This window comes from Mobula birostris, chromosome 8 (assembly GCF_030028105.1).
Source record: "Mobula birostris isolate sMobBir1 chromosome 8, sMobBir1.hap1, whole genome shotgun sequence".
NCBI classification, from domain to species: Eukaryota; Metazoa; Chordata; class Chondrichthyes; order Myliobatiformes; family Myliobatidae; genus Mobula; species Mobula birostris.
Genome location: NC_092377.1, coordinates 43,233,906 through 43,259,526, shown reverse-complemented (window position 1 = coordinate 43,259,526; position 25,621 = coordinate 43,233,906). Strand labels below are relative to the sequence as shown.

The 25,621-nt window shown below is 38.9% G+C and overlaps 1 protein-coding gene across 1 annotated transcript in view; it reads right to left on the bottom strand.

The window, feature by feature from the left end:
* Positions 1 to 8,189: 8,189 nt before the first annotated feature.
* The window catches only part of eprs1 (glutamyl-prolyl-tRNA synthetase 1), a 56,578-nt gene continuing 39,146 nt past the window's right edge, over positions 8,190 to 25,621 (bottom strand). Inside the window, exons 20-32 of the mRNA XM_072265080.1 lie at positions 25,278 to 25,528; positions 23,184 to 23,235; positions 21,737 to 21,946; positions 21,321 to 21,393; positions 20,456 to 20,535; positions 18,391 to 18,492; positions 17,608 to 17,763; positions 16,782 to 16,979; positions 15,193 to 15,366; positions 11,845 to 12,005; positions 9,817 to 9,895; positions 9,360 to 9,424; positions 8,190 to 8,551 (exon numbers count right to left, since the gene is read on the bottom strand). Of these exons, the coding sequence (XP_072121181.1) occupies positions 8,401 to 8,551; positions 9,360 to 9,424; positions 9,817 to 9,895; positions 11,845 to 12,005; positions 15,193 to 15,366; positions 16,782 to 16,979; positions 17,608 to 17,763; positions 18,391 to 18,492; positions 20,456 to 20,535; positions 21,321 to 21,393; positions 21,737 to 21,946; positions 23,184 to 23,235; positions 25,278 to 25,528 (1,752 nt within the window). The 3' untranslated portion in view covers positions 8,190 to 8,400. The remainder of the gene's footprint in view (positions 8,552 to 9,359; positions 9,425 to 9,816; positions 9,896 to 11,844; positions 12,006 to 15,192; positions 15,367 to 16,781; positions 16,980 to 17,607; positions 17,764 to 18,390; positions 18,493 to 20,455; positions 20,536 to 21,320; positions 21,394 to 21,736; positions 21,947 to 23,183; positions 23,236 to 25,277; positions 25,529 to 25,621) is intronic.

Here is a 25,621-nt window from a genome sequence, read left to right as displayed (position 1 = left end):
TCCAAAGAATAAAGACCTAACCTGTTCAACCTTTCTCTGTAACTTAAGAGATGAAGCCCAGGGAACATTTTGGTAAACCTCCTCTGTACTCTCTCCATTTCATTGACATCTGTCCTATACTTCGGTGATCAGAACTGTACATAATGCTCCAGATTTGGCCTTACCAATGCCTTATACAAATTCAACATTACATCCCAACTCCTATACTCAATGCTCTGATTAATAAAGGCCAGCAAACCAAAAGCTTTCTTCACCACCCTATCCACGTGAGATTCCATCTTCAGAGAACTATGCACCATTATTCCTAGATCCCTCTGTTCTACAGCATTCTTTAATGCCCTACCATTTACCATGTATGTCCTATTTTGATTAGTTCTACCAAAATGTAGCACCTCACATTTTTCAGCATTAGACTCCATCTGCCATCTTGCAGCCCACTCTTCTGTCCTAAATCTCTCTGCAAGTGTTGAAAACCTACCTCATCATCCACAACTCCACTTATCTTAGTATCATCTGCATACTTACTAATCCAACCTACCACCCCATCATCCAGATCATTAATATATATTACAAACAAAATTGGACCCAGTACAGATCCCTGAGGCACACCGCTACACACTGTCCTCCAATCTGACACACAGTTATCCACCATTACTTTCTGGCGTCTCCCATTTAGCCACTGCTGAATCCATTTTACTACTTCCATATTAATGCCTAACGATTGAACCTTCCTAACTAACCTTCCATGTGGAACCTTGTCAAAGGCCTTACTGAAGTCCATATAGACAACATCCACCGTTTTACCCTCGTCAACTTTCTTAGTAACCTCATCAAAAAATTCAATAAGATTTGTCAAACATGACCTTCCACATACAAATCCATGTTGACTGTTCCTAATCAGACCCTGTCTATCCAGATGATTATATATACCATCTCTAAAAATATTTTCCATCAATTTACCCACCACTGACGTCAAACTCACAGGCTGATAATTGCCAGGTTTGCTCTTAGAACCCTTTTTAAACAATGGAACCACATGAGCCATACGCCAATCCTCCGGCATCATTCCCATTTCTAATGACATTTGAAATATTTCTGTCAGAGCCCCTGCTATTTCTACAGTAACTTCCCTCAAGGTCCTAGGGAATATCTTGTCCGGACCCGGAGACTTATCCACTTTTATATTCCTTAAAAGTGCCAGTACTTCCTCTTCTTTAATTGTCATACTTTCCATAACTACGCTACTTGTTTCCTTTACCTTACACAATTCAATATCCTTCTCCTTAATGAATACCGAAAAAAAGAAATTGTTCAAAATCTTCCCCATCTCTTTTGGCTCCACACATAGCCGTCCACTCTGATTCTCCAAGGGACCAATTTTATCCCTCACTATCCTTTTGCCACTAACATAACTGTAGAAACCCTTTGGGTTTATTTTCACCTTACTTGCCAAAGCAGCCTCATATCTTCTTTTAGCTTTTCTAGTTTCTTTCTTAAGATTCTTTTTACATTCTCTATATTCCTCGAGCACCTCATTAACTCCAAGCTGCCTATATTTATTGAAGATCCCTCTATTTTTCTGACCCAAGTTTCTAATATCTCTTGAAAACCATGGCTCTCTCAAACTTCTAACCTTTCCTTTCAATCTAACAGGAACATAAAGATTCTGAACCCTCAAAATTTCACCTTTGAAGGACCTCCATTTCTCTGTTACATCCTTCCCATAAAACAAATTTTCCCAATCCACTCCTTCTAAATCCTTTCGCATCTCCTCAAAGTTAGCCTTTCTCCAATCAAAAATCTCAGTCCTAGGTCCAGTCCTATCCTTCTCCATAATTACACTGAAACTAATTGTACTGTGATCACTGGACCCGAAGTGCTCCCCAACAAATACCTCCGTCACCTGCCCTGTCTCATTCCCTAACAGGAGATCCAACGCTGCCCCTTCTCTAGTTGGTACCTCTATGTATTGCTGCAAAAAACTATCCTGCACACATTTTACAAACCCCAAACCATCCAGCCCTTTTACAGAATGGGCTTCCCAGTCTATGTGTGGAAAATTAAAATCTCCCACAATCACAACCCTGTGCTTACTACAAATATCTGCTATCTCCTTACAAATTTGCTCCTCTAGTTCTCGGTCCCCACTAGGTGGTCTATAATACACCCCCATAAGTGTCACAACACCTTTCCCATTCCTCAATTCCACCCAAATAGCCTCCCTAGACGAGTCCACTAATCTATCCTGCCAGAGCACCGCTGTTATATAATCTCAGACAAGCAATGCGACACCTCCCCCTCTTGCCCCTCCTATTCTATCACACCTGAAGCAACGAAATCCTGGAATATTTAGTTGCCAATCGCACCCCTCCTGCAACCACGTTTCACTAATAGCTACAACATCATATTTCCAGGTATCAATCCATGCTCTAAGCTCATCCACCTTTCGTACAATGCTCCTAGCATCAAAATAGATGCATTTATGAAACTCTCCACCTCTTACTCTGTTTATCCCTAAAGGTGCAAACAACTTTGTTATCTTTTTCTTCCTTCTCCCCTCATCTTCAGTCTGAGTGTTCCCATTCTCTGTCCCCTGCCTATCCTCCCTCACACACTGTCTACCAGCTTTCTCTATTTGTGAACTAACCTCCTCTCTCCTAGTTTCTTCAATTTTATTCCCACCCCCCAACCATTCTAGTTTAAAGTCTCCCCAGCAGTCTTCGCAAATCTCCCTGCCAGGATATTGGTCCCCCTAGGATTCAAGTGCACTGTCCTTTTTGTACAGGTCACACCTGCGCCAAAAGAGGCCCCAATGATCCAGAAACTTGAATCCCTGCCCCCTCCTCCAATTCCTCAGCCACGCATTTATCTTCCACCTCATTCCATTCCTACTCTGAATGTCGCCTGGCACAGGCAGTAATCCTGAGATTACTACCTTTACCGTCCTTCTTCTCAACTCCCTTCCTAACTCCCTATATTCTCCTTTCAGGTCCTCTTCCCTTTTCCTGCCTATGTCATTGGTACCTATATGTACCACGACCTCTGGCTCCTCACCCTCCCAGTTCAGGATATCTTAGACGCGATCAGAAACATCCCGGACCCTGGCACCAGTGAGGCAAACTACCATCCAGGTCTCTTGACTGCATCCACAGAATCGCCTCTCTGACCCCCTAACTGTCGAGTCCCCTATTACTACTGCCCTCCTCTTCCTTTCCCTACCCTTCTGAGCTACGGGGCCGGACTCTGTGCCGGAGGCACGGGCACTGTTGCTTCCCCCAGGCAGGCCGTCCCCCCGCAACAGTACTGAAACAGGAGTACTTATTATCAAGGGGCACATTACCTCACCAAATTCTTAATATTCCTTTTCAATCCCTTTGGTTTCCTAATTGCACATTACACCTTCATGTTGAGAACTCTAATCAAACACATAATTTAAAAAGCTTCATATCTTAAAAGTTTTGTTATTCTTCCAATAATGATAGTCACACTGTACTCAACCTGCCAACCTTTTTAAAATCAATTAAAAATATTTCCCTCTGAAGATTTGTTTGGGGGGACAGCCTACCTGGGGGAAGCAACAGTGGCCGTGCCTCTGGCACAGAGTCCGCCCCTGTGGCTCAGAAGGGTAGGGAAAGGAAGAGAAAGGCAGTAGTGATAGGGGACTCTATAGTCAGGGGGTCAAACAGGCGATCCTGTGGATGCAGAAAAGAAACTCGGATGGTAGTTTGCCTCCCAAGTACCAGGGTCCAGGATGTTTCAGGTCGTGTCCATGATATCCTGCAGTGGGAGGGAGAACAGCCAGAGGTCGTGGTACAAATTGGTATCAATGACATAGGTAGGAAAAGGGAAGAGGTCCTGAAAACAGACTACACGGCGTTAGGAAGGGAGTTGAGAAGCAGGGCTGCAAAGGTAGTAATCTCGGTTACTGCCTGTGCAACGTGACAGTGTGTATAGGAACAGAATGACGTGGAGGATAAATGCGTGGTTGAGGGATTGCAGCAGGGGGCAGGGATTCAGATTTCTGGATCATTGGGACCTCTTTTGGGGCAGGTGTGACCAGTACAAAAAGGACGGGTTGCACTTGAATCCCAGGGGGACCAATATCCTGGCGGAGAGGTTTGCTAAGGCTACTGGGGAGAGTTTAAACTAGAATTGTTGAAGGGTGGGAACTGAACTGAAGAGACTGGGGAAGAGGCAGTTGGCTCACAAATAGAGAAAGCTTGGAGACAGTGTGTGAGGGAGGATAGGCAGGTGATAGAGAAGGGGCACGCTCAGATGGACGGTTTGAAATGTGTCTATTTTAACTCAAGGAGTATTGTAAACAAAGTGGATGAGCTTAGGGCGTGGATCAGTACTTAGAGCTATGATGTGGTGGCCATTACAGAGATTTGGATGGCTCAGGGACGGGAATGGTTACTTCAAGTGCCGGTTTTAGATGTTTCAGAAAGGACAGGGAGGGAGGCAAAAGAACTGGGGGCGTGACACTGTTGATCAAAGATGGTGTCACAGCTGCGGAAAAGATGGACGTCATGGAGGGATTGTCTACGGAGTCTCTGTCAGTGGAGGTTAGGAACAGGAAGGGGTCAAGAACTCTACTGGGTGTTTTTTATACGCCGCCCAATAGTAACAGGGATATCGAGGAGCAGATAGGGAAACAGAGCCTGGAAAGCTGTCATGGTGGGAGATTTTAATTTCCCAAGTATCAATTGGCATCTCCCTAGAGCAATGGGTTTCAATGGGGAGGAGTTTGTTATGTGTGTTCAGGAAGGTTTCTTGACACAATATGTAGATAAGCCTACAAGAAGAGACTGTACTTGATTTGGTATTGGGAAATGAACCTGGTCAGGTGTCAGATCTCTCAGTGGGAGAGCATTTTGGAGATAGTGATCATAATTTTATCTCCTTTACAATAGCATTGAAGAGAGATAGGAACAGACAAGTTAGAAAAGCGTTTAATTGGAGTAAGGGGAATTATGAGGCTATCAGGCAGGAACTTGGATACTTAGATTGGGAACAGATGTTCTCAGGGAAAGGTACGGAAGAAATGCGGCAAACGTTCAGGGGATATTTGTGTGGAGTTCTGCATAGGTACGTTCCAATGAGACAGGAAAGTTATTGTAGAGTACAGGAACCATGGTGTACAAAGGCTGTAGTAAATCTAGTCAAGAAGAAAAGAAAAGCTTACGAAACGTTCAGAGAGCTAGGTAGTGTTAAGAGATCTAGAAGATTATAAGGCAAACAGGAAGGAGCTTAAGAAGGAAATTAGGAGAGCCAGAAGGGGCCATGAGAAGGCCTTGGAAGGCAGGATTAAGGAAAACCCCAACGCATTCTACAAGTATGTGAAGAGCAAGAAGATAAGACGTGAAAGGATAGGACCTATCAAGTGTGACAGTGGGAGAGTGTGGAGGAAACAGCAGAGGTACTTAATGAATACTTTACTTCAGTATTCACTATGGAAAAGGATCTTGGTGATCGTAGTGATGACTTGCAGCAGACTGAAAAGCTTGAGCATACGGATATTAAGAAAGAGGATGTCTGGAGCTTTTGGAAAGCATCAAGTTGGATAAATCACCAGGACCGGATGAGATGTACCCCAGGCTACTGTCGGAGGCAAGGGACAAGATTGCTGAGCCTCTGGCAATGATCTTTGCATCATCAATGGGAACAGGAGAGGTTCCAGAGGATTGGAGGGTTGCGGATGTTGTTCCCTTATTCAAGAAAGGGAGTAGAGATAGCCCAGTGAGTCTTACTTCAGTGGTTGGTAAGTTGATGGAGAAGATCCTGAGAAGCAGGATTTATGAACATTTGGAGTGGTAAAATATGATTAGGAATAGTCAGCATGGCTTTGTCAAGGGCAGGTCATGCCTTACGAGCCTGATTGAATCATTTGAGGATGTGACTAAACACATTGATGAAGCTAGAACCGTAGATGTAGTGTATATGGATTTTAGCAAGGCATTTTACAAGGTACCCCATGCAAGGCTTCTTGAGAAAGTAAGGAGGCGTGGGATCCAAGGGGACATTGCTTTGTGGATCCAGAATTGGCTTGCCCACAGTAGGCAAAGAGTGGTTATAGATGGGTCATATTCTGCATGGAGGTCAGTGACCAGTGGTGTGCCTCAGGGATCTGTTCTGGGACCCTTACTCTTTGTGATTTTTATAAATGACCTGGATGAGGAAGTGGAGGGATGGGTTCGTAAGTTTGCTGATGACACAAAGGTTAGTGTGGAGGGCTGTCAGAGGTTGTAGCAGGACATTGATAGGATGCAAAACTGGGCTGAGAAGTGGCAGACGGAGTTCAACCCAGATAAGTGTGAAGTGGTTCATTTTGGTAGGTCAAGTATGACGGCAGAATATAATATTAATGGTAAGACTCTTGGCAGTGTGGAGGATCAGAGGGATCTTGGGGTCCGGGTCCATAGGACGCTCAAAGCAGCTGCACAGGTTGACTCTGTGGTTTAAAAGGCATACAGTGTATTGGCCTTCATGTGGAATTGAACTTAGGAGCCAAGAGGTAACGTTGCAGCTATATAGGACCCTGGTCAGACCCAACTTGGGAGTACTGTGCTCAGTTCTGGTTGCCTCACTACAGGAAGGATGTGGAAACCATAGAAAGGGTGCAGAGGAAACTTACACGGAGGATGAGAGGTGACCAGATACAGATGTATAAGATACTGAGAGGCATTGATCGTGTGGATAGTCAGAGGCTTTTTCCCAGGGCTGAAATGGCTCACAAGAGGGCACAGGTTTAAGGTGCTGGGGAGTAGGTACAGAGGAGATGTCAGGGGTAAGTTTCTTTTTTACTGAGAGTGGTCAGTTCGTGGAATGGGCTGCCAGCAACTGTGGTGGAGGCGGATACAATAGGGTCTTTTAAGAAACTTTTGGATAGGTACATGGATCTTAGAAAAATAGAGGGCTATGGGTAACCCTAGTAATTTCTAAGGTAGGACACGTTCAGCACAATTTTGTGGGCCGAAGGGCCTGTATTGTGCTGTAGGTTTTCTGTTTCTATGTTTCCATTTGTTACATATTCCACAACCATACATTGTTTTGAAATTATCTACAGGGATGGCATTTAAGACAAACTCATCATGTATTGGTAAACCAATTATTTAATTTTCTATTGCTAATATTGTCCTTTCATCTGAATGATTGATAAAGATAACTGCGAGTCTCACTACTAATCCTTGTGATATCTATCTGTAACCACCAGCCAACCTGAAAATGACTTAGTCCTACAGTCTTCTGCCCTTTAACTTATTTCCCACAATTTATTATCCTAATTGATTTGACACCTGTACGTTATCAAAAACCACATCCACTAGTTGTATTTTTTTCTACTCTGCAAGTTACACTCTTAGTTCTGATTGAGAAAGATGGTGAGGTGAAGTTCGATAACAATTTGCACATAAAGAGTGATGCCACGTTTGCAGATGCTCTGGAGCATCATCATATGGCTGAGAAATATTGGGAGCCAAAGGAAGAAATTCAGACTATAAAGTAATATAGAAGTAACAAGGACATGAAATCAGACTATTTTCAGGCTACATCTGCTGAAATAAGGTTTAAATCAGTTAAGAGCATTCTCATTTAACTCAACAATGGTGGAGAATGGGTGATGGTGTAAGTATCATTAAGGAGGAGCAGATGAAATAATTTCTTGTTCTCACAGAATGGGATTTTGATGAGGTCTTATTTGCAACTACATTTGAGGATACTTGAGAAAAGATGAGTACAAATTTGGAGCAAATAACAGATTCAATAACTGTGGTCGGAAGGATGGGAAATGAGGATGTGAATTGTCAAGTGCCTGAGTACTTTAGCATTGTTCCTTATTTGAGGGGAGAAATGCCAACAGAAGATTTGATAAATGTATGGATGGTAATCAAGGAGAAAGATCTGTTCACAAGATCAATTTTCAGTCAGGAAGGAAAATGGTTAATTTACATGATCACAAGGAGGTGAGTCTCTTGCAACATTTTTAAAGATCTGAATATTGAAAACAAGTGGAAGGTAATAATGTCTTTTGTGATAAGATTGCTACAAAAGATGTGTAGGCAACCTTTAGAAATGTTTATACATTTTAATTAGCATTTTGGTAAGATATAGTTTGGAAATTTGTTTTTTTATTGACCCACAAGTATTAAAACCAATAAATTATACCATTCAAACCAAAACAGAAGAAATATATTCATTAAATGTTTATTAATGTTAAGTAGGGTATCTGTTCTAGATTTATTTTTGACATTTAATAGGCTCTAAGGGATTTGTATTTGTTAGTCATAGTTGATTTCTTATAACTGGGTAAAAATACACAAAAAGATTAAAGTAACTCATTCATTACTCTTATAAAAACATTTATAGACAAAGACATGATCTTCTTCACAGTTCATATCTTCATTAGTAACTGCGACCAAAAAGTACATAATGTTGAGCAAGCTCCTTCCCACTGATGCACTTGGTTCCAGGTTTTAATTCACGAAGAGGTTTGAAAGGGATACACAGACTCTTGGCTCCCATGGATGGTGCTCCAGGTTCAACATCCTGATCCCTGAAGCATAGAAGTAAAAACATTTATTTTTATTCAAAAATGGCATAGTTGCTTCGACTTGATGGGAAAGAATAAATTAGCTGTTCTTGTACACAATTGATAATTGTAAATAAGAAGTGGCTAAGTATTTTAAAGATCCACAAGTGCAAAATGCAAGAACAATCTTGCATTAAGGGCTCTCACCATATGGGGGCATGCACTCTCTTGTTATGACCATCAGGAAGGAGGTACAGGAGCCTGAAACCCCACAGTGATTTAAATACAGCTTCTTCCCCTCTATGAACACTACCTCATCATTTCTTTGTTTTTGTACTATTTATTAATTCTGTAAATCAGTTATTTTATGTTTTTGCACTTTATTGCTGCCACAAAACAAATTTCACTACATTAGTGATTACAAACCCAATTCTGATGGTGTTTTATGCAATCAATGTCCAAAAGTACATAACAGCTACTCAAATACATTTAACTAATTTATTCACTGTTGTATTATATGATGGTATGACAGCCCAATTGATTACAGCAATAGGCAGAAAGCACACTGTTCTTTTTAATAATATTAATTGAGATATTAGCTATGACTCCTGTAGGATCAGTTTGCTCTTTTCAAAATGTCACAAAATGTTTTCTCTTCACCCAGGGCAGCAGACAGCTTTAACAATTGCTTAACATAAACCCACTTTTATATTAAAAAAATGTATCCAAGAATCAATTCTAGATCATTTTTATGTAGAAATTTTAGCCATAGTGCAAATACATTAGGCAGCAAAACTACATCAACATTTAACAACACAATGTTTGTAATTACCTTGTTGTTGTTTTCTTGACCCAATCTTCACAGTCGATGCTTCCACAAAAAGGAATCTGCACAATCTGAAATGTGAGACAGTAATGTAAAATTATATTACTACTATCAGTGATAATACTTGAGATGGAAAACTACTTCAGGTTTTGATAAAAACAAATAGCAAGTTTCTTCTGAACTCTGCCATTAACCAACACGACAATTCAGTTTCTTTGTATTATATTTCACTCCACTTACACATTGGCTTGCAAACGCTAATGCCAATCTGTAGCGGCAATGCTAAAAGACTTGCGTTTCAGAAGACTGTATGGAGACTCCCCTAATACAAGATCTGACAGAAAAAAAGGCAGGGCTAGGAATTACTCGAGACTTGCTTGCATTCCAGTATAAACCCACATTAGGTACAAACCAACTGTACTAAGTGTCAGGAAAAGCAGGCAGTAATAAAGTGAGAACATACCTTTCCGGAATCTAACTCTTGCTGAAATTCTTCCATTGTGTCAGCCAAAACCATATGATCCTTTAGATCCCGAGCAGCCCTTATAATAATACAAAAAGAAATATAAAATGGTCAGTAAAATTACAAAATATACAAAAGTAGGCTTTCATCTCAAGTCCACAGCACCTGCTGTGCCCAGCTAATCCCACTTTGGAAGTGATTCAGTGATCTCAGCCATTCAAGTAACAGTAGAAATAATCAGCAATACATGGACTTTTCTAATAATGGGGAACACAGTATGACACAATTTTATTAAAGCGAAACAGGCAATGCCAATCAAACCTATATCTCCCGATTCTTTAACTGAGTTAACACTAATTTTTCAGGTGCCTAGAGAAATAAAAAAACAAGGAATTACAATTAAAAAGTTAGAAAGCCCAATCTTTTTTGAAAAGCATTTTTATGATTTGTCGGCATTTGTTGTCTAGTCCTTATAGCTTGAGAAGGTGGTGTTGGGGTACTTTGTTGAACAACTTAAAAGGTGTTCCCTCGAAGCTGATGGGTCACAAGTTTCAGGATTCAGACTCAGCAACATTATTAAAGCCTTTCATGGAAAATACATTCCTTTAATGGCTGTGAATTCCCAAAATCCTGGATGTCTTTTACTCTCCACAGATCAGTTCAGCGGTAGAGTTTTTAACAGCTGAATGAGACATTTATTTATCCAGCATCCTCTCCAGATGGTAAAATGGAAAGCACTAACCCTGGCTATGAAGGGGGCATTTAATATTTTACTATTAGGGGATGGCTTGGGTGGGGATGAGCTGTGCTTTTCATTCAAAAATGTCAGGCTTCTAAAACTAAAGGAGAAACGCTCCCAGGAATTGTCCATGTTGAGATGTTAACTGATTATTTCATTAGCAGAACAGATACCTTAAGTCTCACTGGGAGTTGATGACAGTGGAAAAGGAATACTCTATTGGTGGATTTTGATTGCAAATTTGCAAAACTGCAAAATTTTATTGCATTTCCAAGGTACATCTTGGAGAAGGATCTCAAGAGAGTCATGTTCCCTTTCACGAGTTCCCCTTGTCCTTCTTAGTGGTAGAGGTAATGTTCAAATAGCAAGGACAATTAATCAGTTTGGATTTTGTACATTAGTATATACTGTGGCCACTGTGCAGCAGTGGTAATGGTTGAGTAGGGTCTGGAGGGCTGACTGACCTTTCCTTGCTCTAAAAGTCTGTTCGCATGGCATTTAAAAAGCAAAGAATTATATTTTCCAAACCGTTTTCTTGTTAGAGTGGATTTCTTTTTGGGTAAATGATTTGTTAACATTTAAATGACTTTGGCCACCAGACTTCTATTTTAACTGTTTGACAAAGGACTGTGGATTGAGTCCACCACAATGGGCTTCCTAAAAGAGGTAAATAATACCAGATGCTTCTGGTGCCTGATGCTGTAGTTCTGAAGGCAGTATCACCTATACATTATAAATATTAATTGTATGAATTGTCTTCTATGTTAGCACGAGAAATGCCAAATAAATGTATCGTAGACTTAACTTACATTCCTAAAGGCTGTAGGTACCAACCCAGACATGTTGGCGTCAGGAGGAAAGGATGGTGTGAGATTTTGTATGTAGCTTCGATAGGAAGCATTGTCTATGCATTGTCTGTAACTTTCTAAGTAGCGATCGCCTTTGTGTTTAGCATCAAGCCCACATTTTAGCTAGCAGACCCTTCTGTGGAAAGCGTCTCCGTCCGTTAAGATGCCTGCTGTACCTTGCTGTGTCGAATAAAGAAGCTGCTTTGTATCTACCAGTGACTCTGTCTCTCCGGTAATTTCATCCACGCTACAACAATCTTATTTAAGCAGGAAGCCAAAATGGTAATGCACTGTGCTCTACTCTTGTTTTACACCTTCTACAGATGTCTGAGAAAGAGATTACCTTAATAAAAATGGCTCAATAGCTGGCAAGGTATGGCAAATAATTCACATTTGTACAATGTAATACTTATAGGACTACTAGTTTCTCATCACTTGTACCTGTTATAAAGATTGGTTTGGATTTCCTCCAATAGATTCTTCAGTTTTGTCTCAGCAGTAGCCTCTGGAATTGTAAGTTTGTCAGCAGTGTCTCTTCTGACAGCTACAAATTGCTGTTTTTCCATATCTCGTGGTCCAACCTCGAGCCTGATGGGTACACCCTAAAATTAGAAAGGAGAACATCTTAGTACACCTCCCCTCTAAATATACTTTTTCTGAGCTACTCTTACTTCCTTAGAAGGTTGCACGCCATCTAAGCCTTTGATAAACTTATATAGACATGGCGTGGAGAGTACATTGACTTATTGTATCTCAGCCTAGTACTGAAACACCAATGCTCTTGATCGCAAGATCCTTCAAAAAGTAGTGGATACAACCTAGTCCATCATGGGTGAATGCAAACACGAGGAAAATTGCAGATGCTGCAATTTCAAGCAACACATATAAAAGTTGCTGGTAAACGCAGCAGGCCAGGCAGCGTCTCTAGGAAGCGGTACAGTCGACGTTTCAGGCCAAGACCCTTCAAAGGGTCTCGGCCCGAAACGTCGACTTTATCTCTTCCTAGAGATGCTGCCTGGCCTGCTGCGTTCACCAGCAACTTTTATGTCCATCATGGGCAAAGCCCTCTTTACCTTTGAGCACTAGAGTGCTGTAGCAGGAAGGCAGCATCTATCATCAAGGACACCCACCATCCTGGCCATGATGTTGTCAGGAAGGTGATACAGGAGCCTCAGGACTCATACCAGCTGGTTCAGTACCAGTTATTATCCCTCAAGTCATCTGGCTTTTGAACCAGAGGGGATAACTTCACTTGTCCCATCAGTGAACTGTTCGTACAACCTATGGACTCACTTTCAAGGACTCTTCATATCATGTCCTCAATAATTATTTTTTATTAATTATTATCCTTTGTATCTGCACAGTTTGTTGTCTTTTGTATACTACTTGTTTCTCCGTCCTGTTGGATATGCTTTTTCATTGATTATATTGTGTTTCTTGGATTTACTGTTTTTGCCTGCAGGAAAAGGAATCTCAGGGTTGTATAGAAACACAGAAAACCTACAGCACAATACAGGCCCTTCGGCCCACAAAGCTGTGCTGAACATGTCCTTACCTTAGAACTACCTAGGCTTTACCCATAGCCCTCTATTTTTCTAAGCTCCATGTACCTATCCAGGAGTCTCTTAAAAGACTCTATTGTTTCCGCCTCCACCACCGCTACCAGCAGCCCATTCCACGCACTCACGGCTCTCTGCGTAAAAAACTTACCCCTGACATCTCTTCTGTACCTATGACATAAATTTACTTTGATAATTAATTTACTTTGAAGTCGTTGAAAATAGCACCATTTTGTAGTACTTAAATACACAGATGCTGGGTTAGCTGTGCAATGGTTGCTTATGAAGCAATAAACTAGATAGAAGTATCAGGGGTGATAACTAAACGGAGAATGTCCATAGTGCTTGCAATGTGTTGGTTAAACCATCATCAAATAAAAATAAAACTTTTGAGTTCTAATTGCATTTACTGGAAAATAAAAGCAAAATGATTCAGATGCCCTAAATTTTAAACAAAAATGGAACTGCAGGAAACGAAGACAGTACCTATAGAGTAGTGTAGGTTTGGTCACGGGCCGCTCGACCTTGGTTTTCGGTCGGGAGCCGGATGCCTTGAGAGATTCGGCGGGGGGCGGGCACCCGGTCAGGGGCCGCGGTCGAGTGGTCGGCAACTTGGGCTGGTTCCCCCACCAGACTAAGTCTGGTGAGGAGGGTGTGAAGACACCCAGCAGGACTAAAAAAAAAACAAGACCTGACAAAAGCCGGATGAGCTCCTTGTGAGCAAACGGCCATCTTCCGTGGAGGAGATTAAAGCCTCACCACGTATCTACGAATCGTATGCTATGCACCTAGTTAGAAGAGACATAATGAACTTGGGCGCTGCACCGTGTGCCTGGACCTGCCCAAGGCCTCCGCCTAATGAAGGGCCGAGCTCAAAGAAGCGGCCGCAGCTGGAAGCCAACACGGCCTTGGGCTCGAGTTCGGTGGGGGCAGCGGCAGGCGGTGCCAAGATGGTCAGCGAGAACAAACTGGAGGAGAGGCTGTACTTGGTGCTGTTGCAAGATCAAAGAAGATGGAGGTGCATAGCCACCAATCCCGGATTAAGGACGGCACCCACTGACTGACTGTCTGACTGACTGATCTATAGAGTTAAAATAAAGAGTCAAGATGAATAATATACTATGCATCATATGAACTCTGTTTGGTGGAAATTTCCAACTCTGACTAGTTGCATTTGATAACATTCTTATTTTAGAATAATTAAACTAGCTATTTAAATCCATTGTGCAAGAAGATTAAAGCTGCATAAAAATTTATTGACTGATTTCAGTCCACTAAATAGGTTTACTAGACACACCTTTTGAGGAAAGAGCTGACTATTCCTGCATGTAGCAAAGGTTTGAAATTCAGATTAAAGAATGCATTCTCTCACAAGCACAAGTGCAAAACAACCATTAAGGAGATGAGAGAACAGAACTATTACACCAGCCATCCTTCATAGGAAGGACTTGATCACCATTCATCTTTTGATTAGCATAGCTTTACACTGCTTTGACTGCTTGCTATTTAACTGCCCAAGGCTAACTGGCTGACTAAAGACTGAGTGTCTATGAATTCACCAATGTAAACTACTAAACTCAACACTATTTAAAAACAATTAACAGTAAAATAAATTGAAAAACACGACAGTTAATTATTAAATTCTATCAATTCCAAATATATATTCTAAAATCACTTCTTCCCCTTCACTGAAATTGATGGTGTCGTGGCTCCAGCAGGCAGATTGAAAGCTGTGGGATGTTGACATCTCGGATAGATTCCAAACGCAATCCAACTTCATAGCACAACCAAATGACAAAGTAACGACTTTCACTCAATTCTGGGTTCTCCCATTTAGGCTTCCCAGCCTATGCAAGTGGTTCAAATTGCCATTCAGAATATTCCCCCAAAAAAGTGCCCACAATTTATCCTAACTGCAAAAGCTTTTAGCTTATATAAAATTGTGTTCAATTTCCAGTACGACAATTGATTTTCATGTCTTATTTGCAACAGGTAACATTTTTTACACTGTAGTATCTAGAATATGACTGTAGCAAATTACAGCAGCTTTGAAAAGTTCTCTTTGACTTAAAAGTGATGTCACAAGTCCTCAAAAACTATAATTTATAGAGCTAAATTCAGAGTGCACTTCAGAAACAAAGCCAAAAAGTCTTTGCAACATACAGAAAATAACAGAGGAACTCAGCAGGCCAGATAATATCAATGGAAAAGAGTAAACAGATTTACTTACTTTCAACTCCCAATGGTTGAACTTCCAGCCAGGTGAGTAATTGTCCCTCAAGTCAGTTTGAGCACGGATTCCAGCATTAATCAGGAGATCAAGATACTGATTACACTTCTTCAATAATGATTCCCTGTCCTCTTCTGAAAGAGTATTCGTGATCCCACAAGGTATTATTATAATCTACAACAATGAAAAAATTAATTGTGAAATAAAATCGATGCATGCTCATTGATTTGTAAACTTCATGCTCATTAAGTTAAAGATACTGGCATGGTGAAATGGGCTAGTTTCTCACCTAGTCTCATAAAATAACATGGCTCTAGATAGGAGAGAATGTTTCACCTATTAGTTCTCACTTTCATAAAGCAAAAAACTTATTGTCACTAAATAGATCATTCTTTTTAATTAACCGATTCTCAGCTATGCTCATTAAGCCAAAAGTAGATTTTCCTTATAAAGATATGACTAACATGCATTTATTCAGTGCAAAATAATAGTTTTGTTAATCGTAGGTACAAACGTTTGTACAAAGGAAATCTAGATAAATTTACACTTTGCTAAAATAGATGTGAATATAATATCTATTAGTTACTACTAAAATTGATACCCAAGGCTTTCATATGTTCAATGGCTATTCCGTAATTAATTAACAAAAATTGGATTTCTAATCTATAGTCTGAATAATTATCTGAAAATGTGGTCACTCAACAGAATTTTCTACTTTACCAAAAAAAATTGCTTTATTTGTGTGTAAATCGGTTTATTTCAGTAACATGTACCGTGGTACAATGGAAAACATCATTTTGCATGTCATCCATACAGATCATATCAGTGTACTGAGGTAATACAAAGGAAAAGAAAGCAATAACAATGCAGAATAAAGTGTTACAGTTACAGAAAAAGTGCAATGTAGGATGACAGTAAGCTGCAACATCATGTGAGACTTCTGAGCAGCCTGTTACCACCAATGACATATTATTTATGACAGCGCCAATAGTAGTGTATGTCATATATTTAACTGTATGTCATGCTGCCAAAAAGTACATATTTGTTCATTTACAGAATAGTTTTTTAAAATCTGTTAATAATATTTTATGTGCTGTATATGATATTTGTATGGTGTATTGCACCTTGGTCAATGAGGAACATTGTTTCATTTAACTGTATACATATGTACAGTTGAATGACAATAAACTTGAACAAACTAGATTATGAAGTCAAGAGTCCATCTTACAAAACTATTGAATGGTCCCTTAGTATGATAACAGTGGGATAGAAACTGCCCTTGAGCCTGGTAGTTTTTGCATCTTCTGCCCTTTGGGAGTGGGGAGAAGAGAGAATGCCCAGGATAGGCAGAGTCTTTGATTATGTTGCCTGATCTACCAAAGCAGTGAGAAGTGTAGACAAAACATAAAACCATATTCTGTGTGCATTTCTCTGGAAGATCTGCTGTCCTAATGTACGAACGTTTGTACATAAAATTTAAATGTTGATAATTGCATTAATAATTCTACATTTCCAGACACTTTCTTCCCACAAGTTCCTTATATAGTTCAGAAGTCTATTCCTCACCTAGCCCATCATTAAGCACATACCTGCACACAAGCAACTCTCGGAGGCAGTATCAACCCTTGATTATCACCGTGTACCATGGTCATGACCCCAATTGTCCGGGTTGTAATTCCCCAGGAATTTTGATATGCAAACTGTTTCTCTCCAGGTTTCTTTGGATCCTCAAATACAATCTCAAACATCTTTGAAAAATTCTGTCCCAAGTGATGTGATGTAGCACCCTACAATTTTAAAGCCATAAATTAATTCTTTCAATACAAGAGAAATTTAGCTCATACATACTATAGGTAAGAATTAAATCTTTTCATTCTGTACTCTTTCAGACCAGCCCCAGCAGTGAAAAACTATACATAAAAAAAAATGACTGATCGAAAATCATTAGATTTTAGAGACCTTAAATAAAGAATCCTAATTACAGTATACTCTCAGTCATTCAGCATCCATGGGGATTGGCTGGTTGATGGTTACATGAGAATTTCTTAAAGAAAAACATCACAGTACATCACGCACATTAGTATTCTATACATAAACCTTTCAATAAGTTGCTAAACTATGCATATGTCATCACCTTACCTTAATAACGATGTTATACACTGCAATTCCATATTTTACAAAGTAGTAATAATATAAAATGCAGCAAAAATCAAATGATTGATAGCACTTATCACATGGTGTCAAATCTTTATAGGATATTACAACTAACCAACTGACAAATGTACGATCCCTTTGTATAAAGATAAATAAACTAAAACTTAATTTGCATAACACTTGACAAAAAAAAAAGATTTCTGCCAGTTGCCTGAGAATTCTGGATGCACAAATGCTGGTTACATTACCATACACACATACCTGAATGGCTCTTCCACTGGCTGATACAAAAGCTTCCACTGTATTCGTGTAGTAACCACCTGCAAACTTCTCTTTTTCAGTTTTTCTTCCTTTTACTACAGGAATTGCAAGCAATTCCTCATACACTCGTGCATAGAGTTCCAGAATTTGCATAACCTACACAAGAATATCGGTCAAAAATATAATATCTTCAACAACCACCAGTTGCTAATACAGGAGTGCTCAGTAATTTGCAAATCAATTAGCACTTGAAAAGAAAGACAGGTTAGCTTTTTGGCTTTCACCCTTCTAATCCGGGAATGTCTATTCAGTGACTATAAAGTTTCAAAAATGTTTACTATATTCCAGTGCATTATTTTTCCCAATCAACTAATTGCAGAAATGCTAAAAGAAAAACAAAAATCTGGAGGAGGGAAATTAACAAGTTTAAATAACTACTAATTACCAGTGTGATGGACAATTGGCAAGTAGTCAACATTCAGATCCCTCCACTGGCACAGTGAAACTGAAATTTGGTGCCACTCTGTGGCCATCAGTAGTAACTAAATTTGCTTTCTCTTAAACATCATGGACCAAATAAAATCCCAAAGCTTTAATAAAGTAGATACCAATGTGTTACCATAAAGCCACTGTCCAGGTAACGAACTGTAGGACAGTTTAATAACAATTATTGCTCAACTGTTACAACATTTTAAAAAAAATGTTCTCATATTCAACATGGGTGAAAGTTATTCAAAATAATGTTGCTTGGGAATTATGAACCCAACCCTCTCAATGCTTTACCTCTTCTGCAGCCTCCTCACGAGTAGCAAAAGCTGTATGGCCTTCCTGCCATAAGAATTCACGAGTGCGAAGAAATGGCTGTGGGTGTTTAAATTCCCAACGCTGTAGAGAAGGTGTAATCACACAATTAGCTGCTTTGATCAATAATCAAGTTCAGAAAAATCAACGGCTATTGCAGAATATAGCAAAATGTACTGACAAAATAGAGAAGCAGAAGACGCAGAAGGCATCTTTATCGTAAGTGATAAAGTATCGCGGTAGGTGAGTCTAAGATTGGAATGGAGGAGTAGAGACAAAGACACTGGAGGCTTTGCCATCAAAGGTGGGAAATGAAAGAGCCAAGTCACAAATCAGAAAAATGAATACACATGGGTGCCATAAAACTGGAGATAACACAACAAAACTGCCAGAAGGTTGCAAGAATTTGGATTCAACATATAAATTCATCATATAGCAGGTCATGATGCAAATGACTGAATTTAGTTATCAATAATTTGTTTTCCTAATATTCAGAAGTATTTACAAAGGGCAAGAGAAATTTACAGCTGCTGGGCCCAGGTTTTGAAAACCCTCATTCCATCATTCAATTTTGACTAGGTTTAAGGAATTATTATACTTTATTTATACCTTCTTCTTTCAACATCTGACACACATAACAGGGTTAGTCAGTCCATCAAGCCTCTTTCACAATTCCATAAGATCATGGTTATTCTTGGCCTTAATGCTAACTTTTCTACATTCTCTCAAAATCCCTCATTCCCCTTGTAATATAAATATCTGCTTTGAATATATTGTCACTCTGGCCTTACAGCTCTCAGGGATGATGAATTTCAAGGTATTCTAATCCTCTTCCTTGTCATCTAAAATGGGAGTACATTATTTTGAAATTGTGTCCCCTACATCCAGATGCCTCTACTAAAGGAAATATCCTTTCAGCATCCACCTTTTCAATCCTTTTCGGGTAATTTTACAATTCAGTAAGTCACATTGTTCTCTTTGTCCAATGATTACAGACCAACCTGTTCAACCTTTCTCCATAATCAACCCCATCATCTCAAAAATAAACATGTGACCAAAATCTTAGTCAAAGAGACAACAATTGCCTTAAAGGAGAATGGGTAAAGAGGGCGTATAAGCCACAGCTTAGGTCAAGAGAAAAGGATTGTCTACCATTTATGAATAACTAAATTTATAGATGATCAAAAATAACTGGAGTTGAGTTTAGAAATCTGTAAATGTGGCAGAGTAAAGGAACCAGTTCATTGACAATACTGATAATTATTAGGAGAGATGTCAAAATCACATTAACTAGGAACCAATGCAGTCAGACAACAGAAATCACATTTATGGTGACAGGAATGCATTAGAAAAGCCAAATTTTGAGATAGCAAAGAAATGTTGATTCAGCAGTAGGCAAGTTGATTCAGGGGCTGGAATGGGAGACACTGCTATTAGTTTATTTTTGAGAGGTAACAAAATAAATTACTCCACAGTTTTCCTTAAATAACCTTGGTGAAAGTAGATTATCTTTGTTTTTTCTTCCTTATTATAGGCAAGAAGCCACTTTCTGAATATATCAATGGTGCCACGCACAACTCCACTGGATTACCCAATGAGTCAGAATGATTTTATGTATTTAATACTGATGAAGGACCATGCAAAGTAAGCAAATTCCTGGAATCAGTTAAGTGCTCTTATTGTGCCAACTACAGCTAAAACTGAACACAAGGTACTAACTCAAAGATAAACACAAATAGCTAAAGCTTTTTAAAAAAAAAAATCAGAATAGCTTCTAAACATCAGGAGTAAAAATAAGAAACCCTCAAATGATCTGCACGATTGGGAGCATCATAGGCCCATATATTGTGTGGAGTGAGGAGGGAAACTTATCAAAAGGATAGGTTAATATTAGTCAAGCAAGATTAAACCAAGTTCCTAAAAGTAAAAATTGGTAACAAGAAAAGCATTTTGAAGGGCCATAACAGCTTTGTGCAATCAAACTTGGCATGAAATACAAACAGATTAATATATATTAATGCAGACAAACTTTGCCTTCAATACCTACCACTACATTGCACCATTGATTAAGCTTGATTGGTAAATCACGATGTGATTGAACCCATTTGGCATAGGCTGGGTACATGACTAGCAAAGTGAACACAAGAGAAAATTTAGCTTTCATCATTGACATTATTAGCTTCTCTTCAGAGAATAATCACTTTCAAATATTTGCTTATGTCAAACAGCCAAGATCCATCCATCTTCAAAATATCCTGTCTGACCAGGCAATCCTTCCTAGAATTTGTTTTTTTTTATTACTGATCTCACTATGATGATGGCAAGTATAAGAGGTTCTGTTCAAAGAATTAGAGCTCTTTATGAGAGGAAAAATAATTATAACGTACTGCAGGTGCACCAGAATTCTGAGTGGGTTTCATAAAGGCATTTCAAAAAAAAACATCGTTTCCACTATTTTGGAGAATGCAATTAGAAGTAGAAGTTAGAGAACTTTATTAAAAGCAAAGGGAAGAAGTTGGCAGATATTATTTAATAATGTAAATAGCTTTCAGAGTGAGGGAATGTCCTATTGGACACACAGTGCATATAAAAAAAATCACATCTGAAAAAAGGATATTTTAAAAAGGAATTTTAATTTAATTGGAAGGTGGGTCTGTTAAACTGAATTGCATCTGCAATCTGAAGTTTAACACTTCATTGTCAACTGTTAAGATCAAAGTCGAAATAATAGGTCACTTATCTTTTTTTGGCACTTAATCTGGTTACTATATTTAACAACAGTTGCACAATTAGTTGTTAATCACCAAGATGCCCTGAAATCATTAAGATATACACTCATATTCATGACCTTCCTTGTTATCAAACTATATTAAGCTAAAGGCTATGAAAGACTTGATTAAGTTTTTTCATACCAGTTTCACTTGTTGGACGAACAGCAATTGGCTCTGCCAGCTCTGTTTTTCCTGATCTTGTCACCCAAGCTACCTAATTTTGAAATAAAGTAACGATTACTTCGAGAAGCAAAATGTTCTTTATCATTAGAATACACAGTGTTTTAAATGAACGTTTCAGTGACAGGTCAAGTGAATCAAAACCTAGATTGATATTACTGTCAACAGATTCAAGGCTGATATGCAAGTCTTTATACCCTCAAATTAATTATTGACTTGAAGTTCTGGTGGAAAATTCAGTATTTAAGCAGGTATATCCAGATTCCAAATTTTAGCCCATGTCCAAATTATGGAATTTACATTGACCATATTATGGAATCACACATCTCTAAACACTACTGGATTTCTGATGGACTTTCAAGTACATTTGTTCTTACCTCGGGGGCAAAGTCTGCGATGTGAGATTTCTCCTTCTCAAGGGCTGCCTGAGATACAAACATGGGAAAGTAGCAGTTTTCCACGCCCAGTTTCTTAATCTCACGGTCAAAGAAATCTTTGATGGCTTCCCAGACAGCATATGACCATGGACGGAGAACATAACAGCCACTAACATCATAATATTCGATCAATTCTGATTTTGTAATGACCTGAATATAGAAAGAAAAAGCACCTTTTGAGAAGGCAAAAAAAACTTCCTTGTAACAAATAAGACCATAAGATATAGGAGCAGAATTAGGCCATTTGGCCCATCAAGTCTGTCCCACCATTTAATCACGGCTGATCCAATTTTCCTCTCAGCTCCAATCTCCTGTCTTCTCCCCATATCCCTTCATATCCTAACCAATCAAGAATCTATCAACTCTGCCTTAAATATACATAAATATAAAATTTTGCTTCCAAAGCTGCCCATGGCAAAGAATTGCTGCACATAACGTCACTCAAAAGGCAACAGTAATCTGGCAATACAGGTGGTATTATTACAGTTTTCTAGTTCAATGAAGTTTATATCCCATGCTTTATTACTGTATTTTGACTCTTCATTTGTATGCAGGCCGGAGTTGGACTCTGTGGCAATAACCAACATAAACGTTACACCCATGATTTCTCCATTTATTTCTGGTTTACTGGTGAACACCAACTCAAAATAGTTAGAAGTGGTGTGTGTGAAATTAATGTTGTACAAGTTAAAACTAATTTCAAGGATTTTAGCTATTTAAACAACTTAGAATTTAGAAGTTTAAAGTTGGATTTAAGTAACAGCTTAATTAAAAAATGAAACATCATTTTATTAAAAAAACAAATTGAAATCTTCTATAAGGGAACTATAGTAAAAACATTTTTCTCTCTGCAATGATTAAACATTGTGTGCAGTAAAAAGACATTGACTACTATAGTTGAGTTATATTGTTAACAATGTAACTCCACAACAGGAACTGGTGACAGGTGATTTCAAAGAATCAAAAATAAACTAAAAAAAATCATGGCAGATGCTAACAGTGAGGACTGTCATTCCGGTAGACGAATAAGCAAATTTACCCAAATGAAATTACTGCTCAGAGGAATTCACTACTGCACATCTCAAAGTAGTTTTACTAATTATACTGAAAGGCCTTGAAATGTCAGTTCACACAACTTAAAATGAGTTTTTAAAAAGAGTCTGGTTATGCTAGGTCAGAGCAAAGTCTGAAGTTGAAATACCATTCAAAAGAATGATACCAAATACAAGTAATTTTCCTTGCTCAATGACGCCACTAAAAATGGCAAGTGACTGAAAAATGTAAATATACATTTCCCAATTCTTTGAGAACTAGATTCAGGAATATACATTGGATTCAGTTTAGAACATATTACTGTGTTCAAAAAGAAAAGTTAACATAGACTTACTTGTGAATACCACTCTGGCAGATTCTCTTCCTTTTTCGCTTCTAGGCCCAATCTATAAAGAGGATCATATTACTCAGAACCAAGTAACAAATAATTAATAATTGACTAACTCCATCCTGCGTGCTTTAAACTCTTGCAGATCCAAAATGGCTTTTTTTTAAAAAAAAAAGGTTCTCATGCGCATTTTTTAAAATGTTGCCAAAACTTCAAGGCTACAATACAGAGCTGAATGCCACTAGTTACAAAGTCAGTTACGTGCCACGTAAACAAGTCCATCAAGCCACCCCACCTACACCAAACAGGATGACTACATGAGCTGACCCCCATTGTCTGTATTTGGCCCATATACCTGTAACATCCAATGTTCCTGTGTAAACGTCTTTAAAGTGTTATAATTGTACCTGCCTCTACCACTTCCTCTGACAGCACATTCCACATTCACACCACCTTCTACATGAAGTTCCCTTTTACATTTTCTCCCTCTCATCTTAAGTCTGTACTTTCTAGTTTTAGAGTCACTGCAACCATGCCCATGCCCCTCATAATTTTAACCTGTAAGGTTACTCCTCAACCTCCTGCACTGCAGGGGGGAAGAAATAGCTCTAGCTGATCCAGCTTCTCCTTATACTCAAGCCTTACAGTCCCAGTAACATCCTTGTGAATCTTTTCTGAACCTTTCCCAGTTTAATGAGTTCTTTCCTATAGCTAAGTGACCAGAACTGCATACAATAAGCCAAGTGTGGCCTCATGAACATCTAGTACAGGTGTAACATGATATCCTAACTCATGTACTCAGCATCCTGACTGAGGAAGGCAAGCATCATCAACACCTTTTCCACTATCCCATTTAACTACTGTATATTGCCACTTTCAGGGAGCCATGTATTTATATCAACAGGTCTCCATACTACAACACTCTCCAAGACCCTGTCGTTTACTGTGCAAGTCCTAGATTGGTTTAACTTTCCAAAATGCAGAAGTTCACATTTGTCTGTGTTAAATTCCATCTACCATTCCGTGGCCCACTTTCCCAGTTGATCTAGATCTTGCTGCAAGCTTAATTTTCTACCTGTAAGATAGTCCACTATACCACCAATTTTGGTGCCATCTGCAAAATGACTAAACACACTCATGACACTCTCATCCATATTGTTAATATAGATGACAGTGTTTTTATATAAAAATATGGATCAAATTAAGTTACAAGTTTTTTTTCTGAGATCACAGGGATCTCAGGAATGCACTAGGTTTGTGTGTAATAATGTCCTTTTTTAGTTTTAAAACCTAGTCATAATCACAAAGTGCCATTTCTTCTATTTTTAGAAATTCTACATAGCATCATTGGGAGGCACTCAATTTTAGTTTGAGGAATAATGCAACATAGAAGGATGGTGTTGAACCCACTCTACCCGTGTCTACTCCTTTAACTACTTAGACAGTCGTACTCCATTTGGAGATTTCCTAGAGCTGTACAAATTCCTGGCAGCAATAAGTATACCATCTCAATGTTACAAAGTCTACAGAGAGCTTAGCACAGGACATGTGAAATAAAAAGGCGGCGTTCTCAGATGGGAGTATGGTTGCATGAATTAATTAATTTAGCACATGGCCCATTCTACTCCCAACTTCCACTGACATCTGGTAGCAACATTCTTAGCACAGATATCCCTCACTTTCATGAAGACCAAAAGAATGTCAAGTACAATATCTATGAAAGGTTATACCTATTGTAAATTATCTCAAATCTATCACAATACCTTAAGTTCCCAGTTCCTGCTTTTGTCCAAGCAATACAATGTAGTTTAAAGATACACATAGGTGTAGCCATGCAAATATAATACTTTTGACACTATTTGGGCATTTAACAAGACTGACATCTATAAAAGGAAAAATATTTTAAACCCCACTCAAATATAAACTGATTCCAGGGTTGTACTCTACGAGTTTGGGGTATTTTCAGACTGGAGCCAAATGGGAGCATGAATTATCTAATTTTGATAACAATTTCAACCCTGCTTCCAACTAAAGATTTGTCAAGCAAGTTTCTACTACTTGGAGCAGAATTTAGTGAATTTGTCTTGATACTTAACTTACCGAGTCTGCTTCTTTGGCCCTTGACCTTCACCTGCACTTCCACTGTTTGATCCTCGCTCTTGCTCTTTTATGTTTTTCTTGTGTTCCTCTGATTTTTCAGATTTATTCTGTTTCTCAGATTTGTTTTGTTTTTCTTTTTTATTTTTGTTCCTGCCATCACCTCCAGCAGCTGGGTTATACTCCACTCCAGTTAAGGCTTTATACTGGCTCTTCAAATCAAGGAGCAAGGTGACAGCAGCACCTATCATCTCCTGGAAAGTAAAATTACAAACTTGTATGTAGAACAAAAAAAAATTACCAAATAGCAAAACAAATAACAAATTTTCCATTACAGTAACTACAAT